This window comes from Peromyscus eremicus, chromosome 9, assembly GCF_949786415.1.
Source record: "Peromyscus eremicus chromosome 9, PerEre_H2_v1, whole genome shotgun sequence".
Taxonomy (NCBI): domain Eukaryota; kingdom Metazoa; phylum Chordata; class Mammalia; order Rodentia; family Cricetidae; genus Peromyscus; species Peromyscus eremicus.
The window spans coordinates 103975671-103993921 of record NC_081425.1 but is presented as its reverse complement, the minus strand read 5'-3'; the positions used below and the strand labels follow the sequence as shown (position 1 = coordinate 103993921).

Here is an 18251-nt window from a genome sequence, read left to right as displayed (position 1 = left end):
ATTAAATACTCTGGCACTCGGGAGGCTATAAGATATCTCATCATGTCCAATGAATGTCTTTCCCCTAAACATAAAGTGACCTAGCCCAAATTACAAAGAGCACTGCGTGGGAAAGGCTGTGCTAGGTGGAGAGAGTCCCAGGAATACTCTGGATAGAGATGCAGGACACCACAGAGGTAATCGTCTTTGTTTGTGTCCACTCTGGGGATTGGGGGATGCATGCTCACTGCATTTTGAATGAGTTCCTCATGGGCCACAGTGAGGAGGTGTGAAAACACCCAGGTAAAGGAGCTCACACTTGGTTATTAGAGTGCTGAGGCAGAGGGGGAAAGTCCATGTGTTAATATGGCTCACAGTCACCACAGGAATGGCAAGTGCCTCTGGAGTTTAGCTAAATAACTGCATCAAGCAATAGTTACAGGTTACATTTAAGCAGGTGGTATGCTAGTCACCCACATTCTGCTCTAAGCGTTTTACATGCATTAATTCCTAGGGGATGCCTAGAAAGCACTAGCTGTATGAGCCTTGTAGAAGCAAGAAGCCAGGGGCACAAGGTGGATAAGGCAACTTGCTGGAGGCCAGGGAACAGTGTTGGATAGGTCTTTGAACTTGACTGGCCTTAGGTTCAAGAGTATAGGTCTAAACCAGGGATCAAGAGAAGACAGTTGATATGCTCTTAAGACTTCCCTAAATGTTCAGACAGATAGACTCATTCCCAGTTAGCAAAATGTACAAACTGAAAAACTAAGAAAACAGGAGCTGGGAGACAGGGAGGTGGGCATGACACCCTTTTCTTTTCTAGGTTGGGGACCCGAGCAGTGGGCACAGGAAGGGGCCTCACAGGTGAGCCACCCACACATCAGGTTTTCCCCTCGCTCCTGCAGGCCCTGCTTGTCCAGTTCACTTGGTGCAGGAAGAAAAATGAGAGTCGGAAACCAGAGCCTGTGGACTTCACTGACATTGTCAGCTGAAGTGGAAGGTCCCACACGGGAGCTGGATAACCCCTTCGCAACAGGGCCTGGCAGGGAGCTGAGACACAGGACACAGTGCCCACCCCTCCTGTGCCTTGAGATGACTAGTGTGGAGGTTCTGTTACTGGTGGAGCCCAGTTCCACAGCAAGCACAGGTTTGCAGGTGGTGACATTTTCTTCAAGACCACTCAAGTTTCTACAGTCATCAGCTTACCATACAACCAGGCCGGACTCGGTGGCTCACGCTCCCCTTCCTTCCTAACTGGATTCCTGTTTGAGAGAAAGCTGCTCCTTTCAAAGTGTCTTCTTCTTATTTCTTTTTTAAAAAGACTGCCAAGGAAAACTTCAAAATGTTCCAACTGTGAGCAACTCCCAAAACCCGGGCTTTCTTGAATATTCTGGAAATATCCAAAGAAGGAAAAATGTGTCCATCTTTACAGATAGGTGGCTTGTTTGAGGCTCAAGGTTGAAAGTCTGAGCCCTGGAGCCAGCCTTCCTAGATTCAAAGTCATGTGTATCATTCATGAGCTGTGTGACAAAATGTTGTTCTCCTTAACTTCTGAGCCTCACTTTCTACTGATCTAAAATAATAGCATGACCCTCTTTGAATCACTGAGAATAATAAAAGTCACATCATCACAAAGCACTTGGTACGTTGCCTGAACAGAATGGTGCCATTCAGGCAGGGTGACTCTGGGGGAAGGGGGGAAGGTGCTGTGCACCTTCCAACCTCCCCCACCCCATTGGTGTCCTCTCTTGATTGGCTAACCGTCTCTTTCACTTTCCCTTCCACAACAATTTCCTCTTCTAACAACTGAGAGGGTCTCTGGAACTATGTAAGTGGAGCAAGCCAGCTCCTCTGATTTCTTTCTAAGCCCATCCATGTACATCTGTCCAAAGCTCTGTGCTGTTGATCTCCCCCATGGTTCATCCTGGCAGTTCTCTGTTCCAGGTTGCCTAGCATCCCAGCACTTGGGGTGAGGTTCTGAGGCAGGAGGATTGCTGTTAGTATAAGGCCACCCTGGGCTAAAAAGTGGTACCCAGTCTATAAAAATGAATAAATAAATACATACATGAATAAATGCATAAATACATTAAGTAAATAATGGACTATTTGGGTGGACAGGGCAGGTTGGGCAAGCATGACTAGCCAGTGCTATGTAGCTGCAACTGAGTCCTCATCAAGCAAGTTATCAGGAGAGACTGTCACACAGAGAGACACCTGGAAAACAGCAGACAGCCTGCTGGAGCCAGGAAGGGGAGGATGTGATGGGCCCCGGCTGTGCACACAGGAGCATCACTAGGCCACATGGCAGCTTTGCTCCCTTGCTTTCCCGTGATGTGGGCAGAGCACATGACAAGCAGGAGCGTGAGATGGCTCTAGCCTGCACTCAACTGATGAGCTTTGCCCTCAGGACAGTAATAGTCCGCACTGGCAGATGATTGGCAGTATGCTGTCACTGCATTGCCCTGTATGCTTTCTGGTGACAAGGGTGATGGAGAGCTGAGTCAGGTCACAAGAAGTACCGTAATTCACACAAGGAAGTCACAGCTTTAAGGCTCCGTGGTATAGCCTAGGTCTCACAGACAGAAACTGGCTTGCTGTAGACCCCACCTTTTCATATCCCCACATGTAAGTCTTGTAGTGATAAGGCACATCCCCACTGCCGTCTCTTGGGGGCTTTGCTCAGTTTGTTTGAGACAGGGTCTCACTGGCTAGTCTAGGCTGACCTGGATCTCAAGGTGATTCTTTCGTCTCGGCCTCCCAAATACAGTGATTACGGGCAGGACCCACCATGTCCAGCTTGATTTTGAAGTTTGAAAGCAAAGTTGTCTATAACAAATGGCACACGGTAAACATCTCAGGCCCTGTGGGTTTCACAGCTTCTGTCCAAGCAGCTGGACTCTGCTGCTGAGGGAGTGTGCAGCCATCCACAAAACATGACTGATAGGTGTGGCCTGGCCATGGCCCAGATTGAGCTAATCTGCTGACCCGTGTTTAAAGATAAACTAAATTAAGACTTCTCCCCCTTACAGCACCCTCCCAAGTTAGGATAAAATTCATGAATTCCCTCACTTCCAGAGCGAGAGAGAGCGCATGACAGCCATATGTCACGGAGAGTGGGCCATGTTTTGAAGGCACTGTACCACAATGTGTTGTAAGGGGCTGGCATTTTCTACAAAGCTCACCTCGTGGATATACTTTTATTAGTCACAGAGGTCAACATGCTTGCCATAAATACATTTTTGAATTCCTTCCTGCGTCTTCTGTCTAGTGGGATTATTTTTCATGTCTGTTTCCTGGCCTACAGCCAGGCAGAATGTGGGCGTTTTAATACCTTTAATCCATTATATGGACTTTTTAAAGGTCCATAAGACAAAATAAAATGCACTTTCACGGTCAAATATGCAATAAACCTGATACGTCCCTTAATATTTCATACCCATCTTCCACCCTGACTGTGACTGTTTCCAGGTCTCAGTGTACAGAGTGATCTGATATCGGCAAACTTATTGCTAATTTCTCATTTGATTGTGTAGAGAACTCGTGGCAGTTCATAAACAATGCATCTCACTGTGCACTTTGGAGAGATTATTGTTCCCCAGTATTCTGAAAATTTGAAGTCACTACCCACTTACGTATCTACTGCTTCTGCCCCAGTATGTGGCAAAGTGACGAACTAGTCACTCGGATTCTTTGTTGTGTTGTTTGGCTTCTGAGACAGGGCCTCACCATGCAGCTGTGAACTTGCAGCAATCCCCTGTCTCTGCCTCCCGAGTACCAGGACTGTAGCCATGTGCCACCACACGAGGCATCAGAAAGCTGATTCTTATCAGGTCATTGGTTTGAAAAGGTGGCAAGACTTCCACATGCATGTGGCCCCAAACTTTGTAATCAAGTCTCCTCATTGGACTGTCTTCCTGTTTCCCCAATTGCTTATAAACTCTCCAGCACATCCAGTGAGCTGCTTCTGTGTGAATGCTACCTGCCTGTCACCTGTGCACGCTCTTCAGGGATGCAGATGTCTGCTTATGGGCTGCTGTGTTTTATTTTCTCCCTTGGGGGAGTGAATTCTTCTCCCCACACTGGACACTGCAATTCACAACCATCACAGAGGGCCTGAGGTAATGGGCTGTAAGACTCACTTGATACCCCCTAAAGGAGGGCTTAGATCACTGGCCTGTTTACCTTTTGTGAAACATCTGTTTCCTATGAGCAGTTAAAAGTGCAAACATCTGTAAATAATAAGCCTGTGTGTGCACATAATTTAATGAATTAGGACATAGAGGGAGCTGAACAGTAGGGCACAGCAATTAGAGTAACTGCCCATTTTGTTAAAAGTATTTTTTTCTTTCACTTGGGAGCACTTGCTCTGTGGGTTCTGAGGTTCCCAGGCCTCCCTGCCTGCCCTCCTCCCACAGTAAGTGGGGATGTTTTGTAGATGGTTGGCACAGCATAGTGCCCTCACACAGGTGTAGAGCCCCGCATCCTCACTACTCCTCAGCCACTGTGACTCAGCTCTGCTTCCCTCTTGCCCACAAACGCTCTTCTGTAAGATGAGGGGAGCAGCAGTGGCCTCCTCCTCAGTCCATTACCTCGTTAAGTACCAGCTCCCAGGAAACCTTGTAAATACTGGAATAATGTGATGGCCTCATTTTAGTAAAGACCAGTCCCAACTTGCAGACACTGAGGCAGGAAGTAAACTTGGGTCAAGTTTCTCCTAATTTGTGTTTTAGCTTTATTTCTATTTTCTTTTTTCACGCTTTCTAGAGCTGGGTGGAAGGGGAGGAGGAGGGAAATGGTACTGTCTTAGTGAACAGGAAAGGCCATCAGAAAAATCTATGCTGCCACCAATGGGAGCACCCAAAGCCACATGAAATCAGCACCTGTTTTCAGGATGCAAGTTTCCCAGATCACACCCATAAGGGCTTCTTGTGGCAGGAAGAAGGAGCTACCCCAGCTTTGGCAGCTGCCTTGACATCACTTCCTATGTTTTGCATAACCACCAAAAGCAGAAAACACCTGAGGTGTTCTGCAATTCAAGTTCATGTCCACTGAACTACATCCAGCTATTTCTAATGGACGCTATTTCTGAGCATCCATTGTGTGCCAGGTCCTGGGTTACAAACAATGAACATACGATGTATTCAGGGGAAAAAACTCCTGCAGAAGAAAGTGCTTGGAACTTTCCAGAAACAAATAGGGACTTCCATAGAGTACAGCTTCCTTGAAGTTTGTTGAGATATCCAAGCTGATTTGAAAGTAGTTTGAAGATGTTAGAATACCGAGTCCACTGCAAACCCAGGATTGAGATGGACACATGGTTTGCTCCCATGATACAACTGCTACCTCCAACCCACTGGTCCTCTGCAAAGGAAGAGGGAAGCCTTTGCCAGGCCTGGAGAACCGTTCTTCTAAGAGGGAAAAACAATTCAACATTTGACTGAGCTCCCAGCCCTGCAACTGTTTACATTCTCCTGTGGTCTGTTTGCCATCGACTTAAAGAGATAATTAGAGCTTGCTAATAGCAAGAGAAGAGAAGACAGGCTGAAGGGAAAAGGGAGGCAGACAGAAGAACAGTAACAGCTGAAGTACACGGCTCCGCCAGTTCACAAGCCACATGGCGACGGAAAGGTAAATTAATTCTGATAAAATAAACTTCCAAGTTTACTTCCTAAGACATATTAGCTACATGTCACAAGCTCAAGAGCCACATGTAACTCTAGATGACAATGCGTGTGATAACATAATGCTTCTATCATATGGAAGGTTCTATTGAAGAGCATTGGTATGGAATGTACAAAAAAAAAATGTGGACTGAACATCTCCATGACTTCAGAGTGTACAGTTAACTGAGTGCTCATAGTGGACCAAGAATTATACCAGACTTGATAAAACAGATATATATATATATATATATATACACACACACACACACACACACACACACACACACACACACACACATATATATCATGCACTGACCTCAGAGATCTCCTGGTGGGGAACCACACACGGATGTATTCACACATGTACACACTTGCAAGCATGCACACACACAGTCGAGCACTTGCAGGCACATGGGCAGACATGCTCAAGGGCACATATCTGTACATACAAAAGGAAGCAAACAGACACAGTGAACATGCCTAATGGCAGAGATGGCTGCAGCATCTGGTTGTTCACTGAGAATACTTTCAACTTTTCTACCCTTAAATTGTTCTCTCACAATAAAGCATTGGGGAACATAGTTTGCTTTAACAAGTATTGCATGCTGTACTTACTAGTTTTTGTCAACTTAACAAAAACTACAGTCACCTGAGAAGAAGAAACCTCAACTAAGGACTTGCCTCTATCATATTGGCCTGTGGGCAGGCCTGTGGAGCATTTTCTTAATTAATGATTGATGTGGGAGGGCTCAGCCCACTGTGGGTGGTGTCATTCCCAGGCAGATGGGCTTGGGCTGTATAAGAAAAGCAGTTGAACAAGAACAAGCCGGTTTCTGCCTCTGCTCTTGCTGGAGTGTCTGCCCTGACTTCCCTCAACAAAAGAGTGTCCTCAGAATGTGTAAGCTAAATAAGCCCTTTCCACTCCAAGTTTCTTTTGGTCAGTGTTTACCACAGTAATAGAGGCACAAACTAGGATGCATGTCACATATCTTTCCCTCAAGTCTTTAAGACTTTGACCTTAAGTTTGTAAGGTATGCATCACAGACCAATTTCACAGATGGAAAAGTGAGGCAACATGGAGCTCAAGTCCCAGAACGCAGGTAGTAGGTGGGGGGGCTAAGGCTGCTGTGCAACATGGGCCATGAGGTCATCCACCATCACATGAAACACCTGCATCTGGGGCCACCATTTGACTTCCAACACAGTGTGTTTGAACTGAAGTCACTGAGTGAGAAGAGTATCTGAATAGCCAAGAATAATCATGATTATTGTAAGTTTGACAAAAAATTATGGTTAATTAAGGTTGGGATCCTCTATACACACAGATACTTCAGGCAGTAGCAGATGTCAAAAGCATCATTCAGTTTCATCATCTCAAGAAGACTTTTCCCCCTTCTCTCTTCTTTCCCCTCCTCTCCCCTCCCCTCCCCTCCCCTCTCCTCTTCTGCCTGGTTTTATTGTTGGTAATGGAAGACGCTGTTTAAGGCACTACCTTGCACAAACCACTTGGACATATTTACAGAAACCAGAGTGGCCGCGTGAAAAGCTGCATTTCCCAGGGCTTGTCTCCCCAAGAACCTCGGTGAGTGCTAACCAATCTGCTGCAGCCTCAGCCTCAGGAGCATTGGCAGTGACTAGGAGCACAGCCCACAACAAACAGGATGCCAGAACAAAGAGACTGGAGTGTAAAGGTTCCTCACAGCTCCAGTCCTTTCCTTCACGGTCTCGAAGGCCATCGTTCATGTTTGAGAGAATAATGTAATCAGAGGAAGTCGTGTGAGCCACAGTCCTGGGGCTTTCTAGTCTTCCCGCCCTCCCCCAACACTCCTGGGGGCCTTTCTTGGCGTTATTAGGACATAAAACATATTAGGGGAAGTGTCCACTCAGTAGATAGAGATGACAGTCTAATGGCAGAGGCTACAGACCTGCAAAGTGGAAACTGTGGAAGAAAAGATCAGCTTGGTGGGATTGTCACCCAGGCTCACTGTTGGCTGTGTAACCTCAGTCATGTCACTTGCCTGCTCTGAAGTTCAACTTCCTCATCTATACACTGTGGAAAACAATATCCTTCTCACAGTCTGTGGTGGACTAACTGAATATACAGTCAGTAATGTAGAATTCTGCTAAATATAAAAGGAGCCAAAAGGCAAACTCACTAAGTGTCACAGATCATTCTTCAATGTGGCCTTGCTCAGAAGACACTACTGTCTTCCTACTGTGCAGCACACATGGCATGATGTTGTGCAGACTAAAGATCACTGGACAGTGACTCTGGGCTAGCCCTGTCACTGATTGGCCCCAGAACACAGTGTAGGCCCCTCTGAGTCTTTGAGAGTCACTTCCATTTGTCCTTGGAAGGCTGGCTCTTGGGTTATGAGAAGCCTCCCTTTGTGCCCCCTCTCTGGTCCTCCAGGCAATGGCCCCAGCTGCACTCTCCACCATAGTCAGTCCGCACACAGCCCTTGGAGGAAGCTTTCCTGATACTGGATACCATTGCCCCAGCTGATGTCACATTCAGTTTAGTGAGAGGTCTGACTATATCTATAGGATAACCAGATAACAAAGGGTTAGGACACTAAGTTTTGGGATGGTGTGTTACCCAGTAAGCCACAGGGGCAATCATAAAGGATGAGACATTTCCAAGAGTCTAAGTAAATTCAACTCCATCCCCAAGGAACACAATTACTCCCTAGATACTCCAGAAACATCTACAAAGCAGCTCTCCGGAAGTTAGCCTGGACGACATGCACTTAATTCATCATTCAATGCAGGCTTAAAGGCTTCTTTTTTTTTTTTTTTTTTTTTCCGAGACAGGGTTTCTCTGTGTAGCTTTGCGCCTTTCCTGGGACTCACTTGGTAGCCCAGGCTGGCCTCAAACTCACAGAGATCCGCCTGGCTCTGCCTCCCAAGTGCTGGGATCAAAGGCGTGCGCCACTACCGCCCGGCCTTAAAGGCTTCTTTTTAAGTATCTCATTTGGGTATAACCATGGGTCTCTACTGGGACAAAAAATGGATACACCATCTGATCACCCACTTACACTCCAGCTGTGGGTCTCAGGGATCCCCTGTTGTTTCCACCATCAATCTTAGGTTCAAAGTCCCAGGGACGTGCTTATGTGACAAGGTGTGTGTCACATGACACACTCTAGTTTCTCCCAAGTTTGGAGAGAGCAGAGACAGGGGCTGAACGTTCTTGATATCCTCAAAGATCATATCAAGGCACCTGGCACAGGACAGACACCCAAGAGCCTTTGCTGGATGGCACTCTACAGCATCTAAAACATCATCAAATGATGAGGATGTAGGTGCCACAGTGGCATGCATCTCTGGGCTAAGAGTACCACAACAACTTTGTAAGCAAGCCTTTGTAAGACAAGGCTACTTTTCACTGTCAGTAATGTGTGCAAATCTGGAGGTTTGGTGAATGGCTGCCCCTGAATCAGGACCAGAGTTGTTCAAACTGTGATAAGCAGGAAGGATTGTCATCAAGGTGAGGAGCTACAGACGGCAGGAAAGTGATAAAACAGAAATGACCACAAAAGTAGTAGCCATTATTAGCCAGTGTGCATCTGCCACAGGCAACATACTTAAGGCAGAGAGGAAATCACAGCCAGTGACTACTGTGTGTTCCCAAGAATAGAATCTTAATTTACATGCTCGCCAATCCTTCCACAGATCCTGCGTGGCAGACATTATTACCCCCATTTCATAGCTGTAGAAATCGACCCTGTGTCCAGTCAAGCTGTTTCTGTTATCTAGGACCATCAGGCAGTGATGGGGAGCAGATGCCAAGAGACATAAGGAAGGGGAAGCTGTGACATGAGGGCAGGAATCAGCCTGAAGTGCAGGGAGGTACAGCTCTCACAGCCTCTGCTGAGGGGAGGGAAATCCTGTCCTCTCACTGGGCCTTCAACGCACAGGTGACAGGCTCTCTCCCGCAGACTCTCAGCCACAGAGCAGTAGAGAGAGCCCAGCTTCTCTGTATCCTCCAACTTGCCAATCCAAACTTCTTCCCACCTCCAGTTCCTATTGTTTCCTCTGATAAGCAGGGCCCCAGTGAACAATTAAAGCTTTCAATAAATAATCTCTAAGCACATTCATTTGATTGACTGTTATTTGATACAGCAGTTAGTTTCAATGGGGCAGTTAATATTGACCACATAAAGTACTCCAGACAAACATGAAACAGTCCAGAACTCCATGCATTATTACCCTTTATCTGCCAGTCATCTGGGGGACTTGTAATGGTCATGGAATTTAAAAATCAATAATAACAATTAGTGTTCTGTACACCAAAACAGATGAATCATGTGAAATGGGTTTTCATATAAAAATCAAAGGAGAAACAAGCCTGGAACATGGAGAAGGCTCTTTGAATTTGCCGTGCATACTTGACAAGGTACCGGCATTCAAGTCTTCAGACTGGAAATGAAGCTGCTACACACAGGAAACCACAGAAGCTCTCACTCCGAAAAGGTGAAGCACAAAGATTCGCATGATCAAAGGCGTGCTAACGAACAGAAAATTAATGGAACTGGTAATTTACTTCCTCGGAGACGTGTGGCTAGCTACCTTTTCCAGCTTTCAATTTGGAGGCATTCAGCGCGATTATTTCGCTGTGGAAATGGCAACATCAGTACCTCAGTTTCACGCGCCACCACGACAAGGTCTAGATAATTAAAATGCAAAGCAACAGGGAAATGTCTCATCACTAAACTGTAACCAGCATACTATGTGAAGCCATCCATTCCAAAGACTTGTTTTTCATCAATTATTTGTTATTTATCTGATGTAAATATAAGACGGACTAATTAAAATGTATGCCTTTTTATACAGCTTCTTGTCATTAAAGCCAATGAAAGCTTTCTGCGGACCATAATGAAATAATTACGTGTGCCTTTAAGAATTCTCTTCAACAACACATGGTGGTACTGAGCTAAATGAAAACATCAGGAACTAGATTTCACAGCCTCCACTTCCATTTTAGCTAATTATCCCCACAAGCTTTCCAATAGGCCAGATCCTAAAAAATCGTTTGAAGCTGAAAGGCCCTTCCCGCCACCAGCCTTTTTATAATTATGGACTTTGATGTCATAACAAAGGCCGTAGCTGTGGCAACCTTTAATATTTTTTGAGAAGAGGGAGTTATTATATTGCTTCTTCATTTGTTCTGGAAATTGGAAGAAAATTGGGATAAATGAGATCCAAATCTCCCTTTCCCTGTGAACTGATGTACTTGTTCAGTCTTACTTGCAGATTTTGAATTTGGTAAAATTTTAACTTGTGGAAAAACAGTAGTTAATACAGAACAACAAAAAACGCTGTTTTTGTTGGTTTGTGTGTGTGTCTTATTAGGAAGGGAGTAGCCAGCTCAGGCCAGATCACCCCATCACCACCCCTGCTTTGGTCCTGAACTCCCAATTCTCCTGCTTTCACCTCCCATGCACCTGATTACAGGAGAGTGCCACCAAGCCTATCAGAAAAACAAGCCTTTCCCCCCCAAGTCAGGGTCAAGTTAGGAGAATAACTGCATATTAAATTTTACAAAGGTGTGACCTTAAAGACAAGTGTGCGCTTAGAAAATACGATGGAGCCTTACATTTGGACTTTCTCTACATCTCAAGGCAGATATTTGAAAAAGCGAATAACCTGAAGTTTAAGTCAAAAGGGAACTAGAAAGCGGAGAAAAGGCATTGACTTCGGGTCTGGGAGCAAATGAACAGGTCACGTGATGCAAAGTGAGTTGGAAACTTTGAGCTGGAAAAACTAATGGGAGTCCTAGGGATTGGCCCTAACTGTGAATTTCCTCACACTTTGGTGGCGGAGCTGACAGGGTTTGTGGGTGGTTGGTATCTGCTCATTGCTGGATGGTCTTAGAAGACAAGAATCCCACAGCTGCCAGCTGGGGAAGAGGCGCCCGCCACAGGACTGAAAATAAAGTCTCAGAATTTTTATTAAAATTCCCCATTGCCATCAAGTTATTCTTGGTTCTCTTGTGGGGTGTCAGGGAAGTGATCGCTCACCATGACCCTTTTAAATCTGAGCTTTCTCTCTCCGGTCCCTGAGTGGGTTCTCTCCATTGGTGGCCCTAAAGCCCTGGACTCTGGAGGAAGGGCTCAGAAGGGGTAACTGGTCTGACGTCACTTCCTGTTATCCTGGCCTTTTTCTGCACAAGCCAGAATCTTACCCACCTCACCACCCTGCAGCTCCACACCTAGCAAGGCCGGAGAGTAAGCGAACCCACAGCCCGGTACCTGCCGGAGCTCCAAGAGAAGCAGAAAGCCCTAGATATCATCTCTCCTGCTCCTTGTAGTCGGAACTTGGAACCTTATCATTTAAAGAGGCTTGGATATGAGATTCAGATCTCGCGTCACTTTTTCTTTCTTTAATTTTTAATTGAGACAGGGTCTCACCATATAACCCTGGCTGGACTGCAGCTCACTATATAGACCAGGCTAGCCTCGAACTCAGAGATCTGCCTGCTTGCATCTCCCAAGTGCTAGGATTAAAGGCGTGGACCACCATCCCCAGCAAATCTTAATGATGAAGCAGGAAGCCAGGCATGAAAAGAGGATTCAGGGCAGCCGACTGACTGATGAGATGGTGTCACAAGATCTCCCTGGGGTGGGTGTGGGGAGGTTATCGCACTTCCTATTTAAAAGGAGGTACTTAGACCAAGCCACTTTCTGGCAGGATCCCGATCAATCTGCAATCTGAAGTGACCATCCTCCTTCTTCCAACACCTCAAATCTCAACTTCCTAAAAAACTGGTAAAGGGTTGGTACGATTGTGTTTGTAACCTTTCAGCTGAGTTCCACGCCCCTCCCCCGTCCCACTCCGGCTCCCACGGCTCCCACTGGGAAGCAGCACCTGCCCTTGCCGAGCTAGCCTTCCATTTACCGATCTACAACTGGCTACAAAAGGAATCAGTGCTTGTTAGAATGACCCAGAAACACAAGGCGATCCCCAGTTATAACGGAAAAATTAAGTTGTGGCCTCTCCAGTTATATTGACCATGGTATCGTAAGGCTTTCTGTGCCAACCGTGGGTTCAAGGGGCAACCTAGGAGATGTCGTAATGGTGAAATATCTGGCATATTTCACTGACTGACGTGGAACTGCGGCAGAATATTTGAAATGAAGGTTTTCTAGAAACCCCGAGATAGATAATTGCCGTAACTGCCCTGTAATTTGAAAGGCAAGATTCGACATCAATATCTTGGGAAAGGTTTCCAGCCAAGATTTTTCTGATTAACCTTCATCAAAAACTCCCATATCCGAAATAATCTATTTAATTGATAGTTAACTGAATTTATATTAGAACATTTAAAGTATAAAAATGCCATTTAAGGATGAATTTATCGGCACTTACATGCAGCTCAAACTCTGCAGAAGATTCTCTTCAAGGCTTCTAACGCACCGGTCCTCAACCTTCTGATGCCACAACCCTTTAATACAGTTCCTCATGTCGTGGTGACCCTCCCAACCATAAAATTATTTTTGTTGCTACTTCATAACTGTAACTTTTCTGTTATGGATCATAATGTAAACATCTGTGGTTTTAGATGGTCTTAGGTGACCTCTGTGAAAAAGTCCTTAGACTTGCAAAGGGGTCGAGACCCATAGGTTGAGAACCACTATTCTAAATGCCCACAGCTTGTATTGTTAGACCTGGGCGAGTTGGAAATGAGTTTCATGGATAGTGTCTGAGTTTTCCATTTCCACCTTCCTCCCTGACACCAAGTTCCTAGTTAAAAGCTTCCCAGCCTTTCTTCTTCAAAAACTTTTTAAATTTAAAGAATGATAATTTTCCTATGAGCAGAATTGATAATCTTTATCATTAATCATGTATTTCCTTTTTGGAGTAGTAGTTAATGACCTTGCTGAATGTGTAAAAGAGAAAACTAAGATTTTCTTTCTTTTTCAGCCATTTTCCTGCTTAACATGTCGACGGTAAAAAAAAAAATGTATCTGAAATTCAAAAAATATTGTTTTATTCATGTGATTATTAGAAAAGAAAAACAAAATGGAAACAGAAAACCGGGATGGTATTTGCTGGCTCTGGATAGTCCAAAATGAGAAGGAAAACCTCATTCAGGCCAGCTAACCTGACAGAAACTGACATTGTGGTCACTCACAGATTAAGAAAAAAAAGGTCAGACCCAGTGCCAGAGCTTTCATATTCCCACTGGACAGCCAAATTCAAACCAGAGCTGCTAATCAGGCTCGAAGGGCAGCAGTGGAAGGTTAAGTAGATCCTGGGTACCTCCCCTCCCAGGACTTGGTTTTGGGAATGCACCATTTCTGGCAGTAAAATTTAATTACTGCTTTTTTTGTTTTCCTGATCCCAGTTTGCAAACCTACCCATTTATCTGGAAATTGACAAAATTCCATTATTCCTCCTTTTTTTTGGACCGGGAAGGAAAACTTTGTGCACCTTTTGTTTTCAGAAGGCCCCTGTCCTTTCTCCTCTTTAGGATGGTGTTACTTACCGGTCATGTGGCTGAGCGCAGAAAATTATGTCCTACTTTAGGAAAACAATTGGGCCTTTTCACTGAAATATTTATTCAAAACGCCACTCAGTTCGTATGGCGGCTGTCCTTCTCCAGTGAGTCTATCTTTCAGAAGGTAACTTTGACTCTGCCACTTTGACCTCAAGTTATAGCTCACTAGGAGAGCACTTAGATCCTGCTTAATGCTTCAAATCCGGGTCTCCGGGCTCTGTGAGGGGAACTTTTCTTCCTCCTTAATCACACATCGCTACTATTCATTTTAAAAATAATTTCTTCTGAATGGGCAAAACCCTATTAAAAAAAAAACAAAACAAAACACTTTTTTTCTGCCTTCTTTTGATGTGCTGAAAAGGGAGAACACAAGGAAATGGGCCAAGATGTTGTCACACTTGTGATTTCACCAAAAGCAACTATATTTAGATCAAAAAATATTAAGATTTATCCTGTGCCCACAGAGCAATTACTGCAGAAAACATCTGGGGTTACCTAAAACCAAGAGAATCGAGGAGGCATCTGAGTAGACACTTAGTGACCCGGATGGATGCCTTCCAGGGTTGCCTTCTTTCTGTTATTTACACCACATTCCCTTAGTCGCCCCTAATCCTGATTTCCAATGTTTATACCAAACAATCCTCAGGCCCTGCTCCAAACCAACAGCTGGCTGGCATATCAGTTTTCCGTCTTTAAAATTAAAAGGAAAATAAAGGGAGTATTCTAACACTTTACCAAGTGAGGTTCTGGGGGCATTCTTACGTTCAAAGGTTTTTGAACACACACACTAAAAAATGTAAGTAGGCTTACAAGGATAGTTCTGTGGGGAATTTAGTACCAGGTTTGCCTCTCTGCCCACTGTTTCCTCCGTGTTAGAGCAAAGCTGTTCTGTACCTTTTCAAAACAGCCATTAGGTAAAACGGACAACTAAGTCCATGGGATTTAAGCTGTTACTTATGCAAATGTGGCTCTCGTAGGCTTTCATTTCAAAAGCCCCAGCACTGCAAGACACAGATACTTCCACTAGAACTTTTGTTTAAAAGAATGTTTTGTTTTTATTTATCCTCGAAAGATATAATTTCTGGACCAACGGGAAGGTCTGGGATTCAGCGGTTTGTGGAGAACAGAGCCAGTCTGCAGGGCACGGGCAATGTTGACACTTGACTAGTTCAGCTCCTAGTTGGAGCATGGGGTTGAAACCCTAGCTGAAGCTGACCACAGTGAGCACTGATTGCCCTGCTTACAAAAATAAGACACTGGAATTTCTGAAACGCTTTTGTCAAACGCCTTTATTTACTTTGTCTAATGCAGGTTTCTTTGATTAGCTAAACCTTGCTGTTACCAACACTTTTTGCTTATCAGCTTGCCCTGGGTGAGTGACACATTCAGCACCAGCTCTCCCCAGATAAAGCAAATCCCTTGTTTAACTTGTTCGAGAACAAACAAAGCTTTTCCCTCCACTCTGGCAACCCAAGAGGCAGGTTAGGAAGGCTAATTGCAAACGGGGAGAATTTCTACAAGTAACTCTGCTCCACGGAATCTCTTCCCAGGACAGTTCATTCTTCTATTATAAAATATGTTTCGGGACAATCCTCTCTAACAAGTCAGTTCACAATGCCCAGTTCCCGGGATGCCAACCAGAATGTCCACATTATTTTATTGGTATTGTTAGAAGGGTTCCGAGGACCTGCTAGTGGATCGGAAAATGCTCTTTAACACTAAGTTTCTCTGCCTTCCCCCAAAAGAAAGTGAGCAACAGCCAGGAAAGGGTATGACCAGGAAGGCATTTCCTGGAGCTACGCTCCGTCTGCCTGCCTGTGCCTCTGCGAACGTTAAGTTGGACGGCCAGGCTGGTGGCACCAAATGGTTATTGATTTCCCAGCTACAAACCTGTTGATTTTCTGGCCCAAGAAGCAAGTCTTTTTTTTCCCCTTTTCCTTTTTCTCTTTCTGAGGAAAAAGTTTCAGGGAGGTCAGCTGACATGTGGCCACTGCCCCTACTCTGCTTGCCTTTCTTACCTCTCCTTAGACAAGCCACCATGTTGTTAGGAAAACTCGATTTCTTCTAGTTAAACTTTGACCTCTTTGAAAACAAAGATTTAAAATGTCATTTTCAGGCTAATGCTCCAATGGATTGTCAAATCAAGCACTAAAAACATTTTGATAGATAGATGAGCCATTTATCTAAATCACTGTCAGGGTGGCTAGGCATCCTGCAGGCCCCCACCGCAGCCCGCCCTAGGTAGGATTTCCCAGGACTCCTGGTCATTTCTCAGGCCTGAAGCTGAGCTACTGTTGACCAATGGAGCCAAGGCACCATGTCAGCATCAGATAACCAAACAGTCAATATTGTTTTTAAAAATGAGGCTACCTCTTTTAGATTTCTTTTCCTTTAACTGAAGTCCAGACTCCTGGCTGAATTGTAAGATACGGAAATAATGAATGGCCAGCCCAAGGGGTGTTGGTGGCCAGGAGTTCTCTAGCAAAACAGCAACTTCTTAGACCAACAAAGTGACTTGGAGAGGTGGCAGTGGGGTCAATGCTAAGACATATTGCCTTTGCTCAGCGAAGGGAATAAGGGAGGCAGCATCCTGCACCATCCTGCCCTGTGCATTATGAACTCGGGGAGCAAACGCCTTCATAAGGTTTCATTCCTTGAAGGGACGATGTCATATTTTAATTACTTATGTGCTGCTGAAATGCACAAGTGTTACTGGGCTTGTGGCTAATTCCAGCCACGTTAAACTACCCTCTGCACCCATTTAACACAAATTGCATGGTGTGTCAGGTTGCACTACTTGAAGAACGTTTCAAAGTATTGTGGTCACCTATTTTCCCCTTCTCTCCGAACATATTTTAAAAACTATTTTCAAGAGAGAATGGGTTGGGAAAGGAGAGCAGGGGCTCAGGAGGCATTTCTAGGGAAGAAAACCTCCAAGAGGGAATTTCAGCAGAGATGGAATCCATATGCATGCCAGCCGATCACACCCTTCAGCATTAAATCATTAAACCCTTTGTCTTGCCACCATCGCACTTTATTCCAGTGTCTTTATTGCATGCAAGAGAGACATTTTTTTCTTGGTAAAAGAAAGGAAAAAAATAATAAACCTACATTGAGCAGTGTGCCGGTGCTGCCATTCGGCCTGGGTGAATCCACTGAGGCAGGCTTTGAGAGCCTTTTCCTGCAGCATGCAGGAGGACGGGCTCGCGGTGTAGAAATCCAGGATCTGCCCGGGACTCACTGACAGAACATCCATACAGTCAAACATGATCTCTCCGCACCGCGCTCTGCAAAAGTGCTTATCCTCTAGGTGTGGAGGCGAGCGGCACAGAAAAGTCCACGAACTCCATCAAACTCTGCCCCTTTTTTGGCACGTAGGCTGTTGGTCTTTTTCCCAGCCCCGAATCATGAATTATGACAGACAAGCCAGCTAAAAGCCTGTAATTGATCCAAATGATCATTTACCATTTTCCAGGCTCGCTCGGCCGATCCAGCCGGGGCGGGGGTTCCCGCACCGATCCCAAGTTCTCCCTTCCAGGCGACGCCCGCGCAGGCCTCCGGGAGCGCGCGGGTCCTACCCCGCCGGTGCCCAGACGCGCCCTGCCCGGGTGGCTCGCGTCCTCGGCATCCCAGTCCTGCGGCCGCGGCGCAGGGGAACTCTGGTCCCCCCTTTGGCAAAGAATAGACCCTCCTGCCTCCGAGCAGCTCACTTCCTACCACTTCTGTCACACGGAATGAAAGATTGAATTGCCTAATATATGCGAGTGAACTTTCGGTGAACCCTTCCCGGGCTGCTAACCTTCAAATGACCCAACCAGTCTGACATCACCAACTCCCAGGATTCTCACAGCGCTTAAAAACTCCCAGCAGCCCTGCAAGAGCCGGCAGCCAGCGAGGCCGCGGCCAGCCGCGCGGTGCTCCCCACGGCTCAGCTTGCAAACAATGCCAGGAGCGCAGGGAGGAGCGGGAGCGCGGCTGCGGTGTGCGCCTTTTCATCGGCCCGGCCCTGGCGGGGAGACCCTCGCCCCCAGCCCGCCTCTGAAATTCCTCCCTGCTCCGCTGTGCCTGGCGAAGCCCTTGCAACTTAGGTATCTTGGCACTTCTGT

At 45.8% G+C, this 18251-nt stretch overlaps 1 protein-coding gene across 2 annotated transcripts in view; it reads right to left on the bottom strand.

Moving 5' to 3' along the window:
• The window catches only part of Rarb (retinoic acid receptor beta), a 147352-nt gene extending 129383 nt beyond the window's left edge, over positions 1 to 17969 (bottom strand). The window contains exon 1 of one of the 2 annotated variants that reach the window (XM_059274180.1): positions 17257 to 17969. In XM_059274180.1, coding sequence (XP_059130163.1) covers positions 17257 to 17413 — 157 coding nt within the window. In that variant the 5' untranslated portion in view covers positions 17414 to 17969. Of the gene's footprint in view, positions 1 to 13013; positions 13077 to 17256 lie in introns of those variants that run through there. The other variant, XM_059274182.1, reaches the window with a different exon arrangement.
• Positions 17970 to 18251: the final 282 nt, after the last annotated feature.